The sequence below is a fragment of the Medicago truncatula genome, chromosome 1 (genome assembly GCF_003473485.1).
Source record: "Medicago truncatula cultivar Jemalong A17 chromosome 1, MtrunA17r5.0-ANR, whole genome shotgun sequence".
Classification (NCBI taxonomy): Eukaryota; Viridiplantae; Streptophyta; class Magnoliopsida; order Fabales; family Fabaceae; genus Medicago; species Medicago truncatula.
In genome coordinates, this window is record NC_053042.1 from 52,473,368 (window position 1) to 52,497,150 (window position 23,783).

The 23,783-nt window shown below is 32.9% G+C and overlaps 4 protein-coding genes across 5 annotated transcripts; 1 reads left to right on the forward strand and 3 right to left on the reverse strand.

Moving 5' to 3' along the window:
* Positions 1 to 626: 626 nt before the first annotated feature.
* On the reverse strand, positions 627 to 6,416 carry LOC25485422 (sodium/proton antiporter 1). Its single transcript, XM_013614620.3, has 10 exons — positions 6,014 to 6,416; positions 5,586 to 5,762; positions 5,333 to 5,461; positions 3,429 to 3,605; positions 3,014 to 3,120; positions 2,471 to 2,591; positions 2,174 to 2,235; positions 1,755 to 2,060; positions 1,325 to 1,619; positions 627 to 1,232 (listed from the first exon to the last, which is right to left on the reverse strand). Exons 1-10 carry the CDS (start codon positions 6,257 to 6,259, stop codon positions 1,113 to 1,115), a joined length of 1,740 nt encoding a protein of 579 aa, XP_013470074.1. The 5' UTR covers positions 6,260 to 6,416; the 3' UTR covers positions 627 to 1,112.
* Positions 6,417 to 8,842: 2,426 nt separating this feature from the next.
* Positions 8,843 to 11,882, forward strand: LOC25485423 (stress enhanced protein 1, chloroplastic). Of its 2 annotated transcripts, none has more exons than XM_013614621.3 (4): positions 8,843 to 9,037; positions 9,119 to 9,223; positions 10,241 to 10,416; positions 10,950 to 11,226. In XM_013614621.3, exons 1-4 carry the CDS (start codon positions 8,986 to 8,988, stop codon positions 11,052 to 11,054), a joined length of 438 nt encoding a protein of 145 aa, XP_013470075.1. In that variant the 5' UTR covers positions 8,843 to 8,985; the 3' UTR covers positions 11,055 to 11,226. The 2 variants fall into 2 exon arrangements, with proteins under 2 accessions (XP_013470075.1, XP_013470077.1); XM_013614623.3 differs by lacking the exon at positions 10,950 to 11,226 and adding an exon at positions 11,326 to 11,882 and having other exon boundaries at positions 8,869 to 9,037.
* Positions 11,883 to 11,885: 3 nt separating this feature from the next.
* Positions 11,886 to 14,862, reverse strand: LOC25485424 (uncharacterized). The gene is made up of 6 exons (XM_013614625.3): positions 14,705 to 14,862; positions 14,524 to 14,585; positions 14,368 to 14,429; positions 13,668 to 13,717; positions 12,511 to 12,659; positions 11,886 to 12,417 (listed from the first exon to the last, which is right to left on the reverse strand). The coding sequence occupies exons 2-6, from the start codon at positions 14,541 to 14,543 to the stop codon at positions 12,207 to 12,209; spliced, it is 492 nt and encodes a 163-aa protein (XP_013470079.1). The 5' UTR covers positions 14,544 to 14,585; positions 14,705 to 14,862; the 3' UTR covers positions 11,886 to 12,206.
* A 2,081-nt stretch (positions 14,863 to 16,943) lies between these two features.
* LOC25485425 (probable inactive leucine-rich repeat receptor kinase XIAO) lies at positions 16,944 to 18,753 on the reverse strand. The gene has a single exon (XM_013614626.3). It carries the CDS (start codon positions 18,358 to 18,360, stop codon positions 17,197 to 17,199), a length of 1,164 nt encoding a protein of 387 aa, XP_013470080.1. The 5' UTR covers positions 18,361 to 18,753; the 3' UTR covers positions 16,944 to 17,196.
* Positions 18,754 to 23,783: the final 5,030 nt, after the last annotated feature.

Consider the following 23,783-nt stretch of genomic DNA (forward strand, 5'->3'; position numbering starts at 1 on the left):
ACAAATATAAGTCTTGTTAAACATGAAACCACTAAACTCCTTATTTCTTTGAGAAATAGAAAGGATCTTGATCTAAGAAAAAGATGACTAATATCTAAATATTGTTTTGCTGGTAAAAAAAAATAGAAAGAACAAAAAAATGATGATGAAGGTACGTGGGTCGATTTGAGTTGGATTTGGCCAGACCTAAAACCTAAACTATATATGGTACTCCGGCTTAGGTGGTGTAAAATAACCACCCATTATACCACTGGATGGGTTTGGGCAAACCCGCTAATTTTTGGGTTGGATTGGATAATGGATTACCCAACTTATTTTTCTATTTTTTTAATATTAAATGACTAAATGACAAGTACTCATAATTTTTGTTAAATATTACTTTACTATTTAATTTTCTTAAAAAAAATTGGTTAACTTATTTTTACTATAACTTTATGCATCATCATATAATAATAAATTATAATATCAAACTATAATTCATTCATGAATATTATTAGTCTTGCGAAGAAAAGTTGGAAAGCGTGCAATAATGACTTGTAGAGAAAATCTCTCTTGCGAGTGTTCATTCCTTAACCCTTGGAGTGAGATGCTTGAATCTGTAAAGTAATGCACTACTTAGACCGAGCTTTTCAAGTCAATATAGAACTTGTCATTTTATATGAAATAATGAATATTTGTTCGAGCACGTCTAATTCTATAGACATAGTTTATACCCCATATCCCATGCATCACATTTAAAGGTTCTATGTATGCAAATAGGTCATTTGCTGGGTTGTGTTTCAAATGTTGAATCCTAGTGATGCTAACATCTCAGAGCATTCCCACATGACATGAGGTGCATTATAGGAACAATATCCCGGACAAATCCAATGAGATGAATTAATCTTAACCACTAAATCTTACATTGCATGGATGGCCAAGATGAGCTTATCTCACCTCCTAAAACCATAGCTGATATGCTCCCTATACATACATAGGTACATATAAAACCTCTTGTCATGACAAAAATCATAACCTATGGCAACTTGCACTACGAACTGACTTGTATACATGATTTTGAGACAACCCTGCTTTTGGTGACAATTGACCAAATGAAGTCTGAATTCTCAATTTCAAGAACCAGAAAGAAAAGGAACCTCGGCTAGAGTTGTAGGGAGGGAGATGTTGAGGTTATGAACGGCTAAATACGCGGCAATACCAGCAGCATAACCTGCAAAAGCAAAGCCACTAACCTGCACAAAGGGAATAAAGACATTGGTTATGAAATATAAACAAACAATTTATTCTATCACATCAATTATATCTAGTGAAAAGTAGGAATTACCTTTTTAAAGTACCAAAAGAAGTCCACCTTTTCCATCCCCATAAATGCAACTCCAGCAGCTGAGCCAATAACTAACATGGATCCGCCAGTACCAGCACAAAATGCAACCAATTGCCAGAACTCAGAATCTTGAGGGAAAGAAGTGACGTCGTACATTCCCATTGTTGCAGCAACCAATGGAACATTGTCTATTATCGCAGATATGACTCCAATAGCACTTGCAATCAGTTCACTATTTTGGACATGAGCATCAAGGTAATTTGCTATTTCCCGAAGAATACCTGCTGCCTCCAAGCTGGAAAAACATCACCGTTTCGATTGCAAAAACAAATAGTCAACATGAGTAGCCATGGAATTATGTCATGTCAGGGAAAGATATATAATATTCATTGAAAAGAATGCTGAGACAGATAATAGATTTCCTTATTACCTGCTAACAGATAATAGAATTCCTAGGAAAAATAGTGCTCCTTGAGTGTCTATCCTTGATAGAGCTTGCGGCACTTTAAGCTTCTTCCTCTTTTCAGATTCACCATAATGGATAGCATCAGTAAGGATCCAAAGCACCCCAAGTCCAAGCAACATCCCCATGTACGGAGGCAAACCTGTGACGGCCTTGAACACTGGGACAAAAATCAAAGCTCCTAAACCCACCGAGAAAACAAGCTTTCCTCTAGGAGCCATCTGTTCAGATGCCAAAACATCGGAGGAATCCTGTCCCTTGCCATTAGCTTCACTGAACAGAAGAAAATCCAGCATAATTTTGTAAATTATGAAGGTATAGTATATAAAGCTAAATTAGACTATTCAAATCAGCATTATTGGTTGACTTTTGAAGTACAATAGTACCTAGTCAAGGACATTAGAGCGAGTGGAACAGCTAGAGAAATGGCTGAAGGCAAAAACAAACCCTGAAAATAAAGAAAATGCAATTATGGATACATTTTTCATTTTGACAAAGGAAATCGTAATTTACGGCTTTAACTTATGTATTTTTCATCACTATATCAAAAGAATATTCCGGGTGTCGCTAGTGCTGAATTTATTATACATTTATACCACTATAAATTACTGTGTAGTCTCAGGCAAAAATATTTCACAATCCAAATAGACGTATCGCAATGGAGCAATTTTCCAAGAGATAACCTTCATTGTTTCCACTGTAGTTATTTGGCCATGTATCCACAGCATAGTTGTGGTAACATCGCCTATAGGAGTCCATGCACCACCCGCATTTGCAGCTATTACAACAACAGCTCCAAGGATCCTGTCAACAGAATCCAAAGCAACTTCTTGAGGATTTCATAGGGTGTAGTTAAAACTCCAAATAATTGGACGTCACAGAACATAAGAATCTGCAAACTGAGAAGATTCATCCACACACTCTGAATGTTTATGCCCTCAACCAATATCAAGAAAACCATCACTAATGCTGATTTCAACTTATATGAAAAAGCTAACATTTCACATCATCCACTAATTATAAGCACTAATAGCAGGTATAAAATTACTCAGGCTAAGGAATGGTGTTATCAAGCTATAAAGGACCAATGACTGAAAGCGTATGTGATGCATGAATGTCCCCAATCCATCATTATTGTGCTATTTTAGAAAATATGGTCATGTTGAATATTTCAACATGTGGATAGAACATTACACCGAAAGTTAGTAACACAAGGAGACACATACTTTCGATACTCTGATGGAGGTACTAATTTCCGCAACAGAGAAACCATGACTATGGTGGATGTAAGGTTGTCCAGAACTGAACTGAGAAAAAATGTAATAAATCCAACCTGCATATGCAATTTTAATTTGTCAAATTCCGTTATTGAGAAATAATAATCTATTTCATTCTTTTAAAAAATTGACTTTTTTAAGCATCAACATCGAAAAGTTAGATGTCATTTATGCACAGCCAAAGTGGTACTACACCTTGTTGTAAGAAGGAGCTCTTGAACCTGAGCCCCTTATATTTTGTATACAATCCAAATTTGATTACTATTGTAATCAAAATCCAAAAAAAATCAATATGCAAGGAGTTTGCCAAGAAGCATTCTCAGTATGGTAAAAAATGCATAGTAAAAACGGTGAAAGCACTTACCACCCAAAGGAGAAGGCGCGGGTTTCGGGTTTTGATATTGTCGGTAACTATCTTAAATCCTTGATGAGCATCAACTATCTCAACAATGGTCATTGCACCGAGCAAGAAGAACACTATTTCACTGACTTCGGCAGACGCGTGTGATAGCTCTGAAACAGCTATTTCAGTTGATGGAGCCTACATACAAATGATTGAGGGAGAAACACTGAATTTGAATGTACACATGCAATTGGGCATAATGAGAGAATATACAACGAGGATATAATTGAAACCAAGCAATATCTTTTAATTATTAGTAACTAACAGATCAGTTGGTGAACTATTATAATTTATTAAGTGGTGTGTTATGGGATACCACTACTAGGGAGACAATAAATGCAAGATCAGGAGAAACTTATCTTCCAAAACATTGTGGTATTTTATAACCACATATTATGCGCATTGGTAGCAACCAATTTTTGAAACAAAAAAAATAACCAGCGGATTAAAAACACAAAATCTTCAAGGTAAACTGTTGTTTAGTTTGGACCAAATAAACTCACTTTAATTAACTCAAGAAATCTAATAAAATGTCACAAGTCTTAATAATTGTGTATTGTTATGCCAAAGAAAGTTGATCTGTTTCAAGTGCAAGTAGCAATACTTTGATAACCATAAAAAGGTTTTTTTTTTTTTTTTTTTTTTTTTTTTTAAAATAAAAGCAAACAAAAGATGGAGGCAAAGGCAACTCTAAACTCTTTATTGTCGCATCAAGCTTATATCGGATAAAAGAAGACAAAAAAAACTACATGTTCTGTTACCGGTTTGATTTTGAAATCAACCCCAATCTCAGAAATATGATACCCGTATAGTTAGCGTCCGTTCACACTTGAAATAGTGATTCAAACAGTGTTGTCAAGTAGCAGCGATAGGGAAAGAAAACAGTGACACTATCCTAGTTTCGCTACTATGGCAGTCATAGTCGCTTCCAATTTGTGCTATCTGATGTAGCGGCAATGGAGGAAAAAAGAAATCTTTAGGCTTTTAATTATAAAATAGTAAAATTGAAAAATCTGCATGTGTGCCAAACATGATCTACTTTTATAATAGAAAAACTGAAGAATCAATTAGTATGAATGCTATACTCATTGTAATATGTAAACCTTACAATATATTAAGTTATGTTTTGGCTCCTCTCCCTTTTCAATTTGTATGCAATGTGCCTTTTTTCAACCGCTAAGCGGCTTGCACCATTACATATAGTGGATTTTGGTGTTCCGCTATTTCCACAATTCACTATTCATAACACTGATTCAAACTGAATGCTGCCATGGGGTATGGAAAGGTCAACATTTTGAATGCAGTGATATCAGATACATAGAAATTGTGTTATTCTAATCCTCATTAATGGTTAGTTATCTTTTGCAAAAATGACTAAATAAACAAACCTCAACAAAAAGAAATAGTGAAGTGCCGGTGTATATACATAGTTCCATATACTTGATTTTGACAGTATGTGAGACGAGTAATCTCGCTGGTGCACTTTAAGAACTGAATCCCAAATAATGGGATATATTCTACTGTGCACATCAGAATAGATGAATCAGGTGTATGTCCCTATGCAGTCTTCTATGCATTTTCAGACAAAAAGTATTGTAGCTTAAATATCAAAAGCATGACAATGAGCACTGGCAGTATATTTTTCTGTTTTCTTTGGCTCCACACTTTTCGGCGAACCAAAATATACCATTTTTTCGACCTTTTATCCTGTTTTACTCTACTATGCATAATCTGTCAAACAGGTTTTTTTCTTTACTGTTCTAAGTTCTAAATTCTAACCCATTTGCCAAACACTAACATAAAAATTACGCTACCATAAAGCTCTAGCCAATCAAGAATTAACATATAAAAAGTTATATATTTACCCCAATACTCCGTATCACCCATAAGCTTACAGCCATCAATAGTCCTACTCCACTTTTGTTGAATGCTAATGATTCTTCAAATATGATGCCAGCATATCCTATTACAAATAGCAATGCCATAGCAAGATCCTGCAGCGAGACATGACATAGAACTACCAACTTTCAGAATAAAGCACATTTAGAGATGTTTTTGCAAAGGCATAAACTATATTTATTGTGAAACAACCAGAAGTGAACTAAGGTATTAATGAACCTGATTAGCGGCTACCCAAGAATGGTTAATTGCTACTGTCCCAGTTGCAGCTGCTGCAAATACCGCAACGGCTTTGAGCAAATCAGTCTTGGGTTGGTAGTTGTCCTCAAAATCTTGTGAACTTGTTTCATCAACTGAACATAGAGGATCACAAGTTCCAGATTCTGATGTCAAATCCTGTTACCAAAATGAACACCTTAGCATTTCAGTAGCAAATTCTGTAACTTAGTACTAAAGCACACATTTAATAACTAAATCACCAAAATTAACCCCTTGATCTTGCACTCTTACTAGTAGAGTAATAAGCTAATTTCAATTAATTAAGCGCAAAGTTAGAAACTTTACTAGATTACTGAGATACCCTTTAAGGCATACCCATGCAATTAAAAGGGTATCCTAAAAACTTGATAATGGTTAGAAAGAAGAACCTGGAACTGTTGCTGGGAAGTTTGTGAGTTAGAATCTCTAGGTTTGTCTTTAGCGCGTACCAATACATTGCTACGGAGTAACTTGGGATTGGGAACTCCAAATCTGGTTCTACAAGAAGGAGAAGATGAAGAAGTAAAGAAGGATTGAGATTGTGGCGGCGAAAATTGAATTGTGTGGGATGAAAGTCTAGAATTCCGTGAATGTTGGAACATAGATAAGTGTGTTCCGATTGAAAACGTAGCCATTTCTTCCACCAACTGTATGCAACAGTAACAGTGGAAGTTCTTCGCAAAACTATGATGATAACTGAAGAAGAAGAAGAAGAAGAGAATGATTAATTAATTAATTAATTAGTTAGTTAAATTTCATTCATGGCAAGAATATAAAGAAATCTAACATTTTGATTTGTTTTTTTATATTATTTTTTGAAGAACTCTTTTTTCTTTTTTTTTTGTCGTCTTTTATGTGCCCCGTATTCCTTGTACTTGCCGTCACTCAGGAAGGTAGATACACAGTACATACTGCTTCTAGCTAGTAGTTAGTAGGTAACTTGGTGTGGTAAAAGTGATAATGCTAACCGATAGATTTGGTTTCGGAAATGAAGGTAAAAAGAAATAAAAATAAAGCTTTAATATTATCGAAGTGATGATATTAACATAAGTTAAAAAGTTAGGGACATCAGTAAAATAATGAAGTCGATTTTTTTTTATTCCTGTATTGAAGGATTGATTGGATCATAGTAACAAATGACCCAAGTGACTTGTTAAATAATAAATATAAGCATTATTTTCCACTAAAAAAAATATTTACTCCCATCCGTCTTTATTATAAAGGTTAATTAAGTTTTTGATCTCTATAAATATCTGCAGTTTTATTTTTAGTCATTTTAAAAATAATTCACATTTTTTAGTCTTTACAAAATTTTCCGTTAATATTTTTAGTCTTTATAAAAATTTTCCATCAACATTTTTTGTCCCTAAAATGCTTAAGGAAAATGTCACATGCACTAAAAAGTGTGATTTTATTTTGTAGGGACTAGAAAACAAAACTGTGAATATTTATAGGGACTAAAAACTTAATTAACCATATTATAAATAATTGATTTATTTTATCTATATTATATACTAGATACATCCGTAATTTATTGAATTTACAGATTGAATTTTTTTTGTTATAATTATGATCAGAGGAATAAATATTATTGCATTAAAAGTTGGGTGGTCAATTCTTCAAATGTCTAAAAAAACCTCATTTTTACATAATTTTTTTTTTTTTTAACTTTCTTAATAATTGTAGCACTTCTTACCATTTTTCTTCAAAGAGTGAGCTTGATCTGTGACTTTTAAGTATAAACCTCTCACTTTATCATTGGAGTTACTCACTTAAAAAGGTTTAATATTACCATTTCACTTCAAAGAGTGGGGATTGAAAAAATTATATTTTCTTTGGAGATATGAATTCATTTTTTTCAAATATCCTATTAGAGATTCATGTGAGATGAATAAATGAAGTGTTTGAGATTCGAATTTTTTTAGTCATGATTCGAACCTCATATATTTGACCAACAAAAAAGATTGATATCTTCAAAGAAAATAGATTTTTTTTTGTTTGAGAATAGAAAATAGGTTTTTCTAACGTGGTAGTAACAATAAAGGCCAATTTTATGGTACACGCAACATATTTGAGTGTATCAGTACACTAAACCCTTAAAATTTATAGTTAAACGAGTTATTTTTTGAAGAAAAAGTATTTTCTTTTATATCATTTATAAGTATAACCATAAACTATTATTCACCAAAAGCGTCAACGAAATAAAATTGAATTTTTATCGCTCATAATAGAGAACTTTGATTATTTTATACGATAATATGTAAAAAAATTACTATTATTCTTATAAACAATGAATGATGTGTTTTTCTTATGAAATGATATTTTCTAAAATATAAATGTCGACAAATAACTATTTATTTCATAAAATTGATCATTAATTTATAGATTTGGGATGGAAGAGTACCGGTACACCTCATTTTACGAGTGTACCGTAAATAGGGATGACAATGGGTACCCAATGGGCAGGGTACTATAGTACCCATTCCCATACCCGCGTTTGTAAAAAATACCCGTATCCGGGCCCATACCCTCGTGGGCAATAACTTTAGTGCCCTTCCCTATACCCTTTGGGCACCTAAGTGCCCATACCCGCACCCATTACCCGCAGTTTAACTCTGAAAAGACAATAAAAAAGCACCACAACTGAAATACAACTATGATCCAGAAAATTTCAAATCAACTCATAAAATAGTATGAATGGTAGTATTTAACCAAATAAAAAAAAAGTATGAATGGTAGTATTTTGCAGGTACCCATCAGGCCTGGGTCCAATTAACATCCCTTTAGAAATATGAGATTCAAGAAATAGTTACCTGGAAGCATAAGAGATGGATAACAAAAAGCAACGAAAGGCAGGCTGGCGGCAGAGATTCAACGTAATAAGAGGTTAGGTTTAGGTTACTGCAATAAGCAATTTTTAGGTTTAGGTTTAAGCTTAAATAGTTAGATAAATTAATTAATTAATTAATATATAAATTATTTATTATATTATATAAAAACATATACGTGGGTTGCAGGGCTGAGTTATATGGTGTCCATACCCGTGCTCGTACCCTTTTAAGTTTGTGAGTAATTACCTAGACTCACGCTCATATCCATGAAAGCGGATTTTATCCTATCCATTGCGAGTATTTTTTGTGGGTGCCCATCGGATCTAGGTCTAATTGTCATCCGTAACAGTAGAAGCACCCAACAATAAAAGATATTTTGCTTGAGAAAAACAATCAAGAAGCCACGTTAGCGTTGATGAGTCAGAGATATGAATGGCCATGTTTCATCATCCGTTGCTCAAAAGAATAGGTAGAGATAATAAGGAATAAGGATTGCAATTTGACTGTTACAATAACTTACTTCATCAACCATGGCACTTGCTCAAGCTCAACCCTCTGCTTCTCTTCCTGTCTCTCTTCGAGGTAACCCGTTATTCTCAAGTCTCAACCCTCTGTTCCATTTCTATTGTAGCACTCAATTTAACTATATTACCTGTGTTGCAGATGCACGTGTTTTCACAGCAAGAAACAACCCTGCAACATCTGCTCAATTTCCTAAACCAACTTTGGTTCCTGCTAGAGCATCCTTTGCAACTGGTTCCCCACTAAGTAACATTTCTAATTCTTGTCATCTCTTATTATTATTAATTTTTTTGAAAGGAGTTACTTATTAATTCTTTATCATATGTTCTACTTGATATGTAGTGTAGACTACCGATATTATATTGGCTTTTAGAATTTCAATTTGTAGTATGAGGGTAATTAGCATTACTTTTGGATACTAGACTTGATTTTAGCTACAATTAATACAAGCCCTCCACTTAATATCTTATATAAAAAATAAATGATCTATAATTTTATCTCATTCTATTGCAAAATCTGCATATTCATATAGACGAAAAGATTAGTATTTGTGTTATAAGCTAAAGCTTCTTAATTTAGATAGACCGAGCTAATTTGAAGCAAGTGTCAGAAATGGTAGTGCTAATGCTCATACTATCTGAAAATATTGATACTGTTTTTTTTGTTTTTGTCATAATCTTACAATATCACTGAGTTCTTTGTTTTTTTTTTTTTTTTTGGCTTTCGCACCGGTTTTCGACCCATCCACCTTTGGTAGGTGACTAATCCGGCTCATGCGTAGAGGCATGCGCACTAGTCAAGCGTTGTTCCCCCTGGAAATCGAACCCGATATTCCCCGGATACGTCATTGGAAGGAGCTCCTTGCCACTGGAGCCCCAACAACTTGGTTATTGAGTTCTTCGTTTTCGGCTGTTATTTTTTTCTCTTCCGCTATTCAATATCATTGCCTGCTTAGTTCTTGGCAACAATCCTAAATGACACTCATTTTAATTTGGGTTTATTCACATTTGGATATAATACTGTAGCATCGTTTGGTTTATACTTTAATCTTATACAATAAGACGCGGCTTTTGTTTTTGTTGTATCGTTTGTATGCTTGAGATTTGTACTTTAACCCCTAAGTCTATGAAGTTAATCTATGATGCCAGTTAGGCTTTGCAAGAAAAGCTATGATGCTAGTTAGGCTTCGGGGAAGGTGGAACTAAAGTATTGTTGAAATAAGATTCTAGTTAGGAAGCTAAGTATTGTTTGACTTGTCTATAGTGATCCGGAGCAATCATAAAAGGAAGTTAGCATGCAAAGCAATGCCAGTTTCGATAAGATGTGAGCAAAACACCAAGGATGGGAATGGTTTGGATGTATGGCTTGGCCGGGTAGCCATGGTTGGTTTTGCAGTAGCCATTACTGTTGAAATTACTTCAGGAAAAGGACTCCTAGAGGTATATTTGCACACCATAACGTAAACTTTGAGTTACTTTATGCATGACTTAGACTGCAATCACTTGTCTTCAATCTTTTAAGTCATGAAACAAATTATAATTTCCATCAAATGATTGATAATTGGCTTATATGTTTTTCTTTCTATCACCCCTATTTGTCAAAACTCAAATGTTTGCTTTGATATTTTAGCTGCAATATGGTAATCTTCCTTTCTCCTTTACTTTATAGTGTGTATGGTATCTAGTTGTAAAATTAAGCTATGTGTCTGTTCATGATCTTTTAAGCTATTGAGTTGGTGTAGTGATATATAGGTTCATATAACTTTCTGAATCTATGATGCATCTAAAAAAGTAAATTAGAAACTTCCAAGTGAGTGCAAGTTTCAACGCGCTGAAACCGTAACGAACTTTATTATGTTTTGACTTTGATACTCCTTACTCATCTTAACCTCTCTTATCACTCAGGTTAGGTAGTTGTTATAAGCAGAATTGCAAAAGAATAACAACAATATTCTTGTACTTTGATTTTGTAGAACTTTGGACTCACAAGTCCACTGCCTACAGTTGCCTTGGCCGTAACAGGACTGGTGGGTGTCTTGACAGCAGTTTTCATCTTCCAGTCAGCCTCAGAGAACTGATTAAATTAGGCTGGTTGTGTTTGATGTAAATTCTGTAGTTTCAAATGGAGTTTCATTTTTTCAAGCAACATTTTATCACAATTTTCTTGTAATATTATTCTTGGTGAAGAGAATTGGCATCATTAATCATGTTAAAATTTTTGGAAGCCTTAATTGGATGAATCCAAGTCAATGTTTATTTTTTGCAAGATACATGTAAATACTTATAAGATATGCAATCAAAGAACCTTTCGCTCTCTAAACTAAAACCTGTGCCCTCTCTCTAAAACAGATCGCGGTTCCTTCTCCTTCAAATCCAACAACACTTTCTCAAGATGTAGACCATATGACGGTGGTGCGATGAGGCGCGGCCTCCACACCACCTCAGCTCCGGCGACGTGTTTCTCCTGCTGCTCCACCGACGTCCTTCATCCTTTTCCGGCGGTTGCTTTATAGATCAACTTTCTTGCCGACGTCAGATCCGGTGTGTCTTTTCGGATCTGTTCATTGGTTTTGGTGGTTGTGTCTTCTCGGATCTGTTCTTCCGGCTTGCTGGGGTGGGTGGTGGTGCCGCCGTCGCTGGTGGCGTTTTGACAGGTTTAGCAGCACATCTCACGGTGGAGCGGTTTGGTTCGTGGTGGCTTCCGGGAGGTTTTTTTGTGGGTGTTGGTGGAGGTTTTTCGTGGAGGACCTAGTGGTGCTTTCTTTTTACCAAACATGCAGCTTGCTTCACAATTTTGACATCTTAATGGAATTGGGATGCCAGATTCCACCATGAATCCAAACAATCTAAACCTTGTATACAATAATCAAATATTAACCTACATATGTAGATGCAATTGATGTTAATCATTAGTCATAATTCTAGCTTTCATTTTTCTTATGAAGAACCGTCGAATATTCATCAAAAGTTGATTACATATGTGGTTAGTTTCATACGGTTGCCATGCTCAGCAGATGGTCAACTTACCCAATGGATACTGATATAAAAACAGAGACAAACTACCATGGACATTATCACTGTAGACTATGCTTGATAAATTTAAGATGGACATTAAGTCCTACATGTAATGCTTCACAGAAGTAGTGCACTTATCAACTCCAAAAAAAAAAGGTACACTTCTATGAAGAACTTTAAAACAAGGGACCATAATAGCATCCATACAAAAGGCATTATATATCCATAGACTTCAGTCCAGCCCCAGCTTTTGATTTCTTCTTCCTCTTTTTAGACCCATTTACATTCGCTTTTTTCTTGGGTTGTTGTTTCTCTAGTACTGGTTCTGGATGTGTGCTCCTTAAGTGTTGATGAATGGCAGCCAAGGGATTCACTTGGAATGAATCATTCTTGAAAAGCTCACACAATCGTTGTCCTTCCTTCAATCTGATGAATAATTACTAAGGGTCACAAATACTATTTTACATATCAAATGTATAGAGGCAATATGATTATTGAATGTGATAGAAAAATACTCACACTAATTTCTGTCTAGTTTTACAATTGACCTTGAAGTTATCCTCATTGCATGGTTTCTGTGGTGCATTGAACTCCGGAAGTGTATCCAAGAGCGAAGAGAGGTTATATGCTTTCAATTTTTTCTGTCGCCTTTGATGTTTTCTCTGATTCTGACAGAATATAACATCTTCAGAAAATCAATAACACTCATGGTTTGCACATAAAATATGAATGTCAAACATATCAAAAAGAACCTTGTGCAATCAGGACATTCTCAATAAAGACTTGTATACAAAATATTCGAGATAATTAGTATGCTCTGGTTTGGATTAGTTCTTAACTTATTAAAAGGTCCTTACTCCTAAGATGTTTGTAAGTGTTTATGGACAAATTAAATGAGAGAACTTTTGAAAAATTGAGATGCATGATCCAATTTCAACTTATTGCAAGATTCTTTTAATATTACTTTCATGAGTGCCTCTTGAAATTTTTAACAAAATTGGCTCTAAAACATCCAAGGTACTGTTAAGCTTCAGGCCGGATATCACTGCAAGTTTACTATGAGTATGAAACTGTTTTCTTTTCAAGAGCAAGAGAAAAAAAACGTGTACTACTTTGCAATTGCAGTCAGTATCAATTCTACCAAGTGAGTAAAAATGGGAACTGCCACAAAATTATACTAATGCATCATTCACATACACAATCTTTCATCAAGATTTAGCGTTTAAACACTGTAGCATAAACATAAAACAACAAATGACAATAATCAAGCATTTTCCCGCTAAGTGGGATCAGCTACATGGATCAAATTATGTGTAATGTTCTATCATAAACCATATTTGGTCCAACTCGTTAATTCCCAAAACTTTCCTAATAGACGGTAAGCATAGATATGCTTATGAAAAAAACTCCTTAGATCATAATATTTCTGCCAGCAATAAAATACATGAACATCTAGATATGACAAGCAGAGGAAACAGGAAAGTATTAATATTGACAAAATGCCATATCCCAGTCTGAAGCTGTTGGAAACCATAACAAACTCAAGTGATGAACAAGAAAGTACCAGAACAAGATAAAATTTTAACATCAATTCACAATCAATGATTTCTAATACGCAGCATAATGAAGTTAATTAGCCATTAATCAACCATAGTCACTAACAATGAGATTCTTACCTTAGAAATAGACTTTGTGGCAGTCAAGGAAGCAACAGCAGTTTTCACCTCTGCAAAAATAGCAGAAGTTGGAAGGAGTTAAACTTCATACACATGTGAGTAAAACATAAACACATAGAACTCCTTATATAAAACTAGCACCTCAGCAATTGAGTTTTAATTTATTTTCTCAATAATAAATTCAAATTTTTTGCTTATTTTAGGTCAAATGCATCTAAAGGTCCTTTAAGTTTTTCATTTTTCTCAAAGTCGTCCTTTAAGTTTCAAAAGTCCCAAACAAGTCCTTTTAGTTTTTGAATCGTTTCAAACAAGTCTTATTGTAGATAGCATAGTTGGTAATTGCTTCATTGAACTCATCTTTGGTATCAAATATGGCTCCTAACACCTACTTAAAATTAGTCATCTTTGTAGGCATGATAAATGGTGGATAATGCTCTTTGTTGCTATCATCTAAATCATCACCATCATCCTCTAAAAGGACTTGTTTGAAACGATTCAAAAACTAAAATGAGGACTTTTGAAACTTAAAGGACTTGTTTGGGACTTTTGAAACTTAAAACGACTTTGAGAAAAACGAAAAAACTTAAAGGACATTTAGATGCATTTGACCCTTATTTTATTACAACTATTCGCAGTATGTGTCATTAGGAAAAGCAGTGAGCAGAAATTATAATGTTGTAATTCAAGACGAAAAACTTACTGGTATAAAATTGAAGCTTCTTATCGAACTTGCGATCCGATTTTGAATCCGTTGAATCTGACCTGCACACATTAGAAACTCCACATCAGATTTGCATAAATGGCAGGCCGTAAGATAGGAAGTAACATTGATTTTCGGAAGTGAAAAGTGATTAACCTTGTATTTGTCTTCCCCATTGCGATAAGATAAAACTTAGAGAGTATGAAGAAAGCGGAATCCTATTACAAAACAAACACAAGCTGAATTCAAACTTCAAAAGCATAAATCAGAAGCAACAAAACAAGAAGTGAAACCCAAAAGGAAATTAGAAGGGAAGAAAGAAAAGAACATAACATACCTGTGAACAGAGAAACGAGGGCGACGCAGGTCGCAGGGAAGGAGGACGAGAGGCTTTTCTGCTGCTGGTGTGAATTAGGGTTCTACCAGTTTAAGAGTCTCAATTTTTATTTTTATTTTATCGTTTTTCATTTTAATTTTTATTTTTAAAAGATAAATAAAACCATATGGTTCGTCTTTCTGTAAAAGAAAATGTGGTTTGTATGTATGTAAGGGAAAAAAAAATAAAAAATGATCAAAATTTACGAGTTAAGTCATTCAAATTTTTTGAATGGAATAATTTTTTATTAAGTAAATAGTCAATTATCCCCTCTGAAATTGTAAGTTTCGTCAATTTTCCCCTTGAAATTAACAAAACATCAATTACCCCCCTGAAATTGCACAACGTTAATCAATTTACCCCATCCGTAAAAATTCTTCTGTCAGTGAACATGAAGTTTTGCAAATATCCCCTTGAAGTTTTGCACTTATGTGCAAAATGCCCCCCAAACTTGAAAATTTATATATTTTTTTCTTATCCTTAACTCAAAGATATTATAGACAAGCAGTTAACAGTTTCTTAAGATATGTTTGAATAAAATTATTCTATCTTAAAAATTGAACTAAACATGCATTTTGCTAAAGTAATATGAAGTTATTAATTATGCGTTATTTTTAGAGGATATATTCTTATTTTAAGCTTAAATATTAAAGTTAACTGTTAATTGTTTGTCTTCAATATCTTTTGAATCAAGATAAGAAAAAAACATATAAATTTTTAAGTTTGGGGGGCATTTTGCACATAAGTGCAAAACTTCAAGGGGATATTTGCAAAACTTCATGTTCACTGACAGAAGAATTTTTACGGAGGGGGTAAATTGATTAACGTTGTGCAATTTCAGGGGGGTAATTGATGTTTTGTTAATTTCAGGGAGGAAATTGACGAAACTTACAATTTCAGAGGGGGTAATTGACTATTTACTCATTTTTTATTAGATTTTATTTAACTTTTATCGAACTCTAAATTATCAATTATTATTTCATAAAAAATAAAGGGTTGATTGTAAAATAATAATACTAACGAATCAAAATGAAGGAAGACTTGTGATGTATGCTTTTAAAACATCTATAATGGAGATCTTCAATTTTGAGTACTTAAATGAATATTTAGATATTGAGTCTTAAATGGTTAAGACTTTATTATTGGGAATAGTCTTTGGCATTCTATTAAGATTTATGTCATCGATGTTCAATGCACGGGAGTCTGGTTATCGTTTTCATTTTATTTTTTTTGTCTTTCCTTTCCTTTTGATAAAAAAAATATATCAATATAAAATATAAATTAAAGGGTATTAATTCAGCAAACTGAGCTAATCTAATATCTCATAATGCGACAAATCAAAATTAGAATTTTAGTCGAGAGAATGATTTACATTTGGTGTTTCGCATATCTTGCATATGATTGAAGAAATCTACCCAAAACTAAAAAATGTTAGATGTGTGTATGTGTAAAAGTTACGCCACAAATACATACTCCCTCCATCCTCTCTTGTTTTTTTTTTTTTTGGTACAAACTCCCCTCCATCCCTTATTAATATAAATATATAAACATTTTAAAAAAATCAAATTTATTAAAAAAAGTTGTTGAAAAAATAAAATATGTGTGATTATTACTAAATTATCATCAGTATAAATGTATTCAATGTATATCATAGCATTGATAATGGATATATTTGAAAAATGAATAATAAATGCATGTAAAAAATTGTAAATTATCTTATATATTTAAGGAGAAAGATTTTTTTTGTCAAAAATGGACAAAGAAATTTTGTATGTATTATTCTGATTAGGGAGTAGCTAATAATGTAATTTATTTTATCTTTGGTGTCATAAAAGTTACAAATTCAAAGAGATGAGTAATTTAAAGACTTGAATATAATCATATTTATAGTTGTATATTTTGTCGTTTTATATCGTTAACATGTTATGAGTTTATTTATATTTTCATTCCTTTTGTTTTTATAGACTTTGAATTTTTATTGTATCAGTACTCTAACAATTTAAATGAATAAATACTGTTTATTTTTGTCAAAAAATGCCTTTTTTTTTTCTCACATATACAAAGACTTCATGCCAAATCCCTAAAAGGAAAAATCATGCCACATAATTGCATCTTCTAACAGATAATTTTACAGTTTACTTATTTGATGTCTATAATAACAAAAGTTTCACTCTTTTTACAAAAAAATTACATTATTTTATGACATTAAAAACATTTATTTATTTCCTCATAATTACATTACATTATCATAAATGGCTTTATAATCTCTAGTCGAACTTCTTTTCTTTTTTTTGTTACAAGTCGAACTTCAAATTAACCCAATATTTATATTTATTTATTTACTAGTAACTACCAATAGTATTACTGTAGTTATACAAAGCCATTAAAAATAACAGAAAACTGAAATCTATTTATATTTCAACTGTTACGTTAACCACACAAACCACGGTGGTCTATGTTCTTCCACGATAACCTCGTTTGCAAACGGAGCTGGGTTTCTGTGCCGGCGCGCACATCTGTGAAGAAACTGGACATACCTGCAGACAATTATCCCCCAAGCTACCGGAAACCGTAGCTCCGGCAGCCAACAACGCCGGCGGCGGCTTGCCGTCAAAGAAGTTTCCATCCAAGAACAACCTCTTCATACTCTTTATCTGTCCATACTCCAATGGTATATTGCCACGTAGCGAGTTGTGACGAATCGACAAAAACGACAGCAATGGATATGCAGCGAGATTCGCGGGCGCGTAACCTTGGATTCTGTTAAATCCTAAGTTCAATGCCACGAGATTGCTTTCTACACCACGTGCGGGTTTTGAGATCTGAATCCCCGTGAAACTGTTGTTTGCTAAATTCACTTGTTGCAGTGATGACAAAAGCAAGAACCATGTTTCAATTGTTCCGGTGAGAGCATTCTCGCTGAGCTCCACAACTTCTAATTGGTTAGATCCTTCAAAGGTTGTTTTTTGAAGAGGCCCGGATAAAGAATTTGCCTTGATTGCCAGTTCTAGTAAATTGGGTGGTAGTTTTGGGATCGAACCGGCGAGTTTATTGAAGCTCAAATCGATTCTGTGAAGATTTATGAGAGAATTCAATGAGTTTGGGAGAGACCCAGTTAGGGAATTGTGTGAAAGATCAAGAGATTCAAGTGATTTGAGTGAGATTATGGATGGAGGGATTGGACCAGAGAAGGAATTGGATCGGAGAGTTAAGGTTTTGAGGTTGGAAAGGGAAGAGATTGAAGAAGGAATTGAGCCAAAGAAGTTGTTATCAGAGAGGTCTAGTGTGATGAGTTGGGTGAGTTTAGAGATGAGTGGCGTGAGTGAGCCTGAGTAGCTTGCAGGGTCTAGTGTGATTTGGTTGATGTGTGTGGAATCTGTGGTGCAGGTGAAACCACATAAGAAGTAAGTGCGACGAGGGTGTGAGCATGGATCAATGGTGAAGTTCCATGATGCTACACATGACCATGGTGTGATGGATGAGGGTTTGATTGAAGCTTTGAAGGCTTTGAGAGCTTCAATGTCTGAGGGTGAAGTGAGGGATTGTACAAGGAAATTGGTGTCGAAAGTTGAAAGACAAATGGTGATAGTTATGCAAAGAAATAAGAGGTTTGGCATATTGAAGCCTTGATGTGTTTGATATGATTTGGTTTTGTGTGTCTGAGAGACTAAAATAGGTTGTTTTGTTGATGGTTCATTAGCTGTTTTGCATTATTGTCGGTTAATGGTTGTTGTTTTGCTGGTATTTTAAGGAAGAAACGCCCCTAACTCAGATACTATTACTGATATTTTCAACAACTAATAAGTAATAAAAAAAAAAAAACTAAGTACATGGTGTAAAATGAGTGGCGACAAATGCTGGTGCAAATAGAACCAAAATGTTTTTTCTACACGGTGGTATTCGACTTTTGTGGGTCTAAACTCTAAACAACACATCTCAAGTAGAAATTGAAGAAGGAAGAAAATTTCCTTCTAATATGTGGTGGGAGACATTGAGCTTTAAAACCAGAAAAAGAATGAGGACAACCTAGTTGACTAACATTGTTTGATTACAGGTGCATTGCACTCAGGACATGTGTGTGAAACCTGTCCGCCTCACTTTTTTTTTTTTATCACAGTACCAAACAAACCAACAACTTTTCATGTAATATGATATGATTGTAATTATCTAATCTAATACATATACATCATGATAGACAAAAAATAAACCTTATCAAGTAACATAAGCTATTATATATTCAATAATATAGTAATTGAGTAATGGTTTTGGTTCACTTGTACCCAATAGAAAAAGGTTCGAGTTTACCTTAGTAGCTGCCAGCAGTGAGAGTAGTGAGTAGCTCAATTTTATGGAAAATGATTTTTTTTAGACAACTCTCTCTAAAATTTGATGGAAAAATTGTCTTATTAAGATTAGTTTATTTTAAATGACCAGTGGGTATGGAATCATACTTTTTAATTTGTATAAGTGTTCCTAAATCCTAAGTATCCTTTGTTCTTTGAAGATCAATTATACTAAAATAATTGTAGATATTCCATTAGACAGCATAACTAACTATTCTAAGAGGGAAGTTATAGCATGGACCACCATCACAGGTGCTTTATGATGGACAATCTTTATGCATTCAAATAGGTTTATTGATGTTAATATTTATGATGGACAATCCACACTAGATAACTTCCCCCCCACTCATTTCTCCTCCTCCACTTCCCTCCACAATCTCACATTGTCTCCCTCCAATCCTAACACATCTTAGATGCCAACAACCTCAATGTTGCAACCTCTTCAACATTTTTCAAAGAAGGTTTATGGAATTAATCTCACATAGATCTTGATCTAACATATATGAGAGTTTTTGACATCCTTGAAGTTTAACAGTTGCGCACCGAAGACGTCGGCAACTATGTGGGGTAGATAGTGTGTAGTGGCATTCAGGGGGACCACTGTCAATTGTCAAAGACGTCACATCGTCATTCTTTTTTTCTTTTTTTCAAAGTACGTGTTCTAATTGCATTTTAGAGTTATGAGTAATTTTACAATCTTCTTTTTACATGATTGTTGCTAACAGAAAGGTACAATCTATGGATTCTTCGCCACTAGCTACATCATCTTAAGGTCCATTCATGTGTCAAGAAAAAAATGTATTTATTTTGAGAAGTATTTTTCCGAACACACATTGAGATCAGGTGGAAAAAGAAGCTGCCTCATCTTATACTTTCTTTGTGCCTGCTGGGATTATTAAACCTCTAATCTCGATGGTTTACACTTTGGAGATGGGGATGCCCAAAACATTGTGTGTGGAACTATCAAGCTCAAACACTTTCAAATTTGGGAAGGTGCTACCATGTGAATATGTATCATAGAAATATTAGAATCATTTTCTAAAGGTATTTGAGTTTAATTACTAGTGTAAATGATTGAAGGATAAAAAGGTATTTTCTTAAAGTTTTGTCATTGTAGTTGTTTATAACTAACTTTTAAAAAAAAAATCTTCCTTAAAAAAAAACAATTCATAAATAAAATGGTAATATATATTGAAATGATTGGAGGATAAAAAGGTAATTATCAGAAATTAAAAACAGTACTTTAATTCTTGTGCTTCACTTATATTGTTGGTAACGATCAACGCTAAAGAGGAGTAAAAATTCTCTTCATTTCCTTTCGCAAATTATCCTCTCCATTGGGAAAATTATAATTTTTTTTTGAAGGATTAGAAAAATTATAAATGTTTTGTAGTGTATAAAAAAAATTGAATTTGTCCTGAGTTTAGTTCAACTTGATATAGACAATGCATAATATATGCATGGTACAGGGTTCAGACCCCTGCCACCATAAAAAAAAAAAATTATTTAATGTCACACATATTTGTTTTTTTTTTCTTTCACAAAAACAAAACGATATTCATTTGTTTGTTTTTAGAACATCGTTCAATGTTTTTTTATGTGAACATCGTTCAATGTTCTATAAACATAAATGATGAATTTGCAAAAAAAACTCGCATCCAAGTGAATAACAACAATGACAAAATACCTATAAATAATATGATAAAATTAAAGTGACTGAAATACTCATGCCTTCAGATATGTAATGTTGATGCCTAGATCATTTATTGAATGAACGATCTTGCAATAGGAATCAAATAAACAGCACATAAGACGGCAAACAACGCAACTAAGTATATGAAAATAATTTATTTAGATTGAAATAGACTGACAGAGATGAAGAAGAGTTGTCTCAAATAAAAAAAAAAAAATTGACTCAAAACCACCTCATCAATAAATAAAATGGAAGAGAGGACATAGAGACAAAAAAAACTATGGGTTTTGCAGCGGCCAAATTCCGCCGTAACCATTTGCAATGGCGTTTTTTACGTGAACATTAATTCCGCACCAAGTGCACTTTGCGTGGGCTTTTTTGCGCTTTGCATGTGAAACTGTTCCACACAAATTCCATACATTCTTGTAGTGGGAGGAGCTAAGCCAGGCGAGGATTCACTTAACAAAAAACAGATTTTTTTATTTGTTGTATTTTTAAAACTACGGAAATGGAGGAAACATAGAGAACAGAAAATGGGGAAAAAAATTTAACTCGTTAAAATGTTAGGTCGTATGCGACTTGATTACTTTGCAATATAATTTAAATTTTTTATTTCGTTTAATTAATGGCTACAATTATATCAAGGATATTATTCAAAGAACATTTTAATTTTTTGGTTGACCTCTTTAAAAAAAATGTCTGGCCTATTAAACAACACAATTTAATATTTATAGGATCAACCCAATTAAAATAACACATAAAATCTAATTATTATAAATTATAAAAATATCATATTTCAAAATTAATGACAAATTTTTTTGTTTGTAATTTAAATAGTACCTCAAAATAAATGAAGGTAAAATATTAATAAAATTTTTTAAAAGATTCAAATAATTCATTTTTTTTATACGGATAGAAAAATTGAATGTTTTGAATTTTAAATATCTTTTATTTATATGATATAATATACTTCAATATTTGTTTGTTTCTATCTTTTTTTGGTTGGTTTAGTTGTTTCCTTTAATTAAGGGTTATAATTAACGCTATTATTTAATTTGTTTTCTTTTTCCTTCTTATCCATCAAATGAGATCTTTTCATTCTAAATAAATGAGACATTTTAACCTTTATGAAATCATTCTAATTTAAATTAAATGACATATTAATTACTTTTAAATTGCTTTATTATTATTATCCTTAATAAAAGTAAAAAAATATATATATATGTGAACTATATAAAATTATTAAGTATACAAATATAAGAAACTTTCGTGTTAATATAATTCATCTTGGCTTGTTAATAATATCAAATACGTGAAACTTAGAAAGAAAAAAAGAAAACAAAAAGAAAAAAACCACGGCATTGAGACAAAAGATTGAAAAGAATACAATTTTTTATTGAAATTGTGTGTGGAATTGCTTGCAAATGGATGTTATTTATAATGCAGTGTAGATAAGCAAAATTAACAATATTTTTAATAGTCCCTGAAAAAATTATTTAATAGTAACTATCTAATTGACAAATCAAAGGAGAAAAAAAGTCATATATTAATTGTCAAATAAATGAGATGAATTGACACTTAAATGATAATGTCCTATATTGTCAAAAAAATAAAAATAAACCATGATGGCATGATTATTGATCAATGGTTGATTGAAGCTTTTGATACATTCTATTGAAGAAACTATGTTAAGTGAAAATCCGTCATAGTAAAACATGATGAAGTTAAGATGTCTTCTTATAAGAAAAGGTTTGTCCAAATTAGATTTTTTTTTTGTCCAAATTTGATGATGTGAACCAATTGTATGCAACCTTTAGGATGATGTTTAACATGTCCAGAGATGTGTTTAAAAGCATCAATTAGGATTTATCAAATAAGAGCTCATGTGTAATATATCATTTGTGCAAGACAAAAATTCATAAAATAAATTTAGATAAAGGCTAAATCAATTTATTGAGATTAGTTTTTCGACATATCAATTCATTAAAAATATTCAATTAACCTAAGGTATCTAAACTCTAACATCTTGATTCTATATCAAATACAAAACATTGTCTTCACTAAAAATTATATTGTTGATGTTGAACGTCTTGAAGTCGTTGAATGTAGACACATGCTCTCCAATGAGACCCTGAGTAGTATCAACAATTAACAATTAGATACAAATAAAAAAGAAAATCAACCCTATAATTTACAACAATTAGATAAAAATATTTATTACTTATAGGTCTTAAAGAGTGGACACTCGTTAACATTTCCCTAAGTTTAAATCTTTTTATACTCCCCAAAATATTCAAAGCCTTTAAAGATGATAGGAAATTGAGAAGATCCTAACTCTTAGAAAATGTAACATTAAATAAGTTTAAATCTTCGGATCTTTAAATCTTTGGATCTTGATGGAAATGTAACATTTTGAATGAAACACTATAACAATCACCTCTAAAACACTGGTTAAAGATCAAATATAATAAGAATAACTTAAAACTTATCTAGTCAAACTGAGTGTAAAAATATATTTTTATAAGGTAAAATTTACTTCTTTTGCATGTAGACCCTTTTTTCTTTTTCTTCTTTTGTACAATAAGAAATAGAGACAAAATGATGTTTCATCTCCTTTTGTTTGTTTTTGTTGAGAGAATGATGTTTCATCTCCTTAAACATACTATTAGTATAATATTTGTTTTTGAACATCACATCTTCCCGCACTTTTTTTTTAAGGGGCATGCATATTCTGATCTCCTTTTAATTTTTTAGGTCCTGTAAACGAGAGCCTTCAGATCACTCTTTAAGCCTGTTAAAATAAGTAATTATTCTTTTAAAAGTAAAATATTTCAATCTCCAATGCATTGATTACACGCATTTTTATAAATACTTGCTACTTACAGCTAGAGCTGTCAAAACGGGCGGGCCGGGCCAAAAAGTCCGGTTGACAAAACGGGCTTGAAATATACTACCCGAGCCCGGCCCTACACGGGCTAAACGGGCCGGCCCGTATTAAAAATTA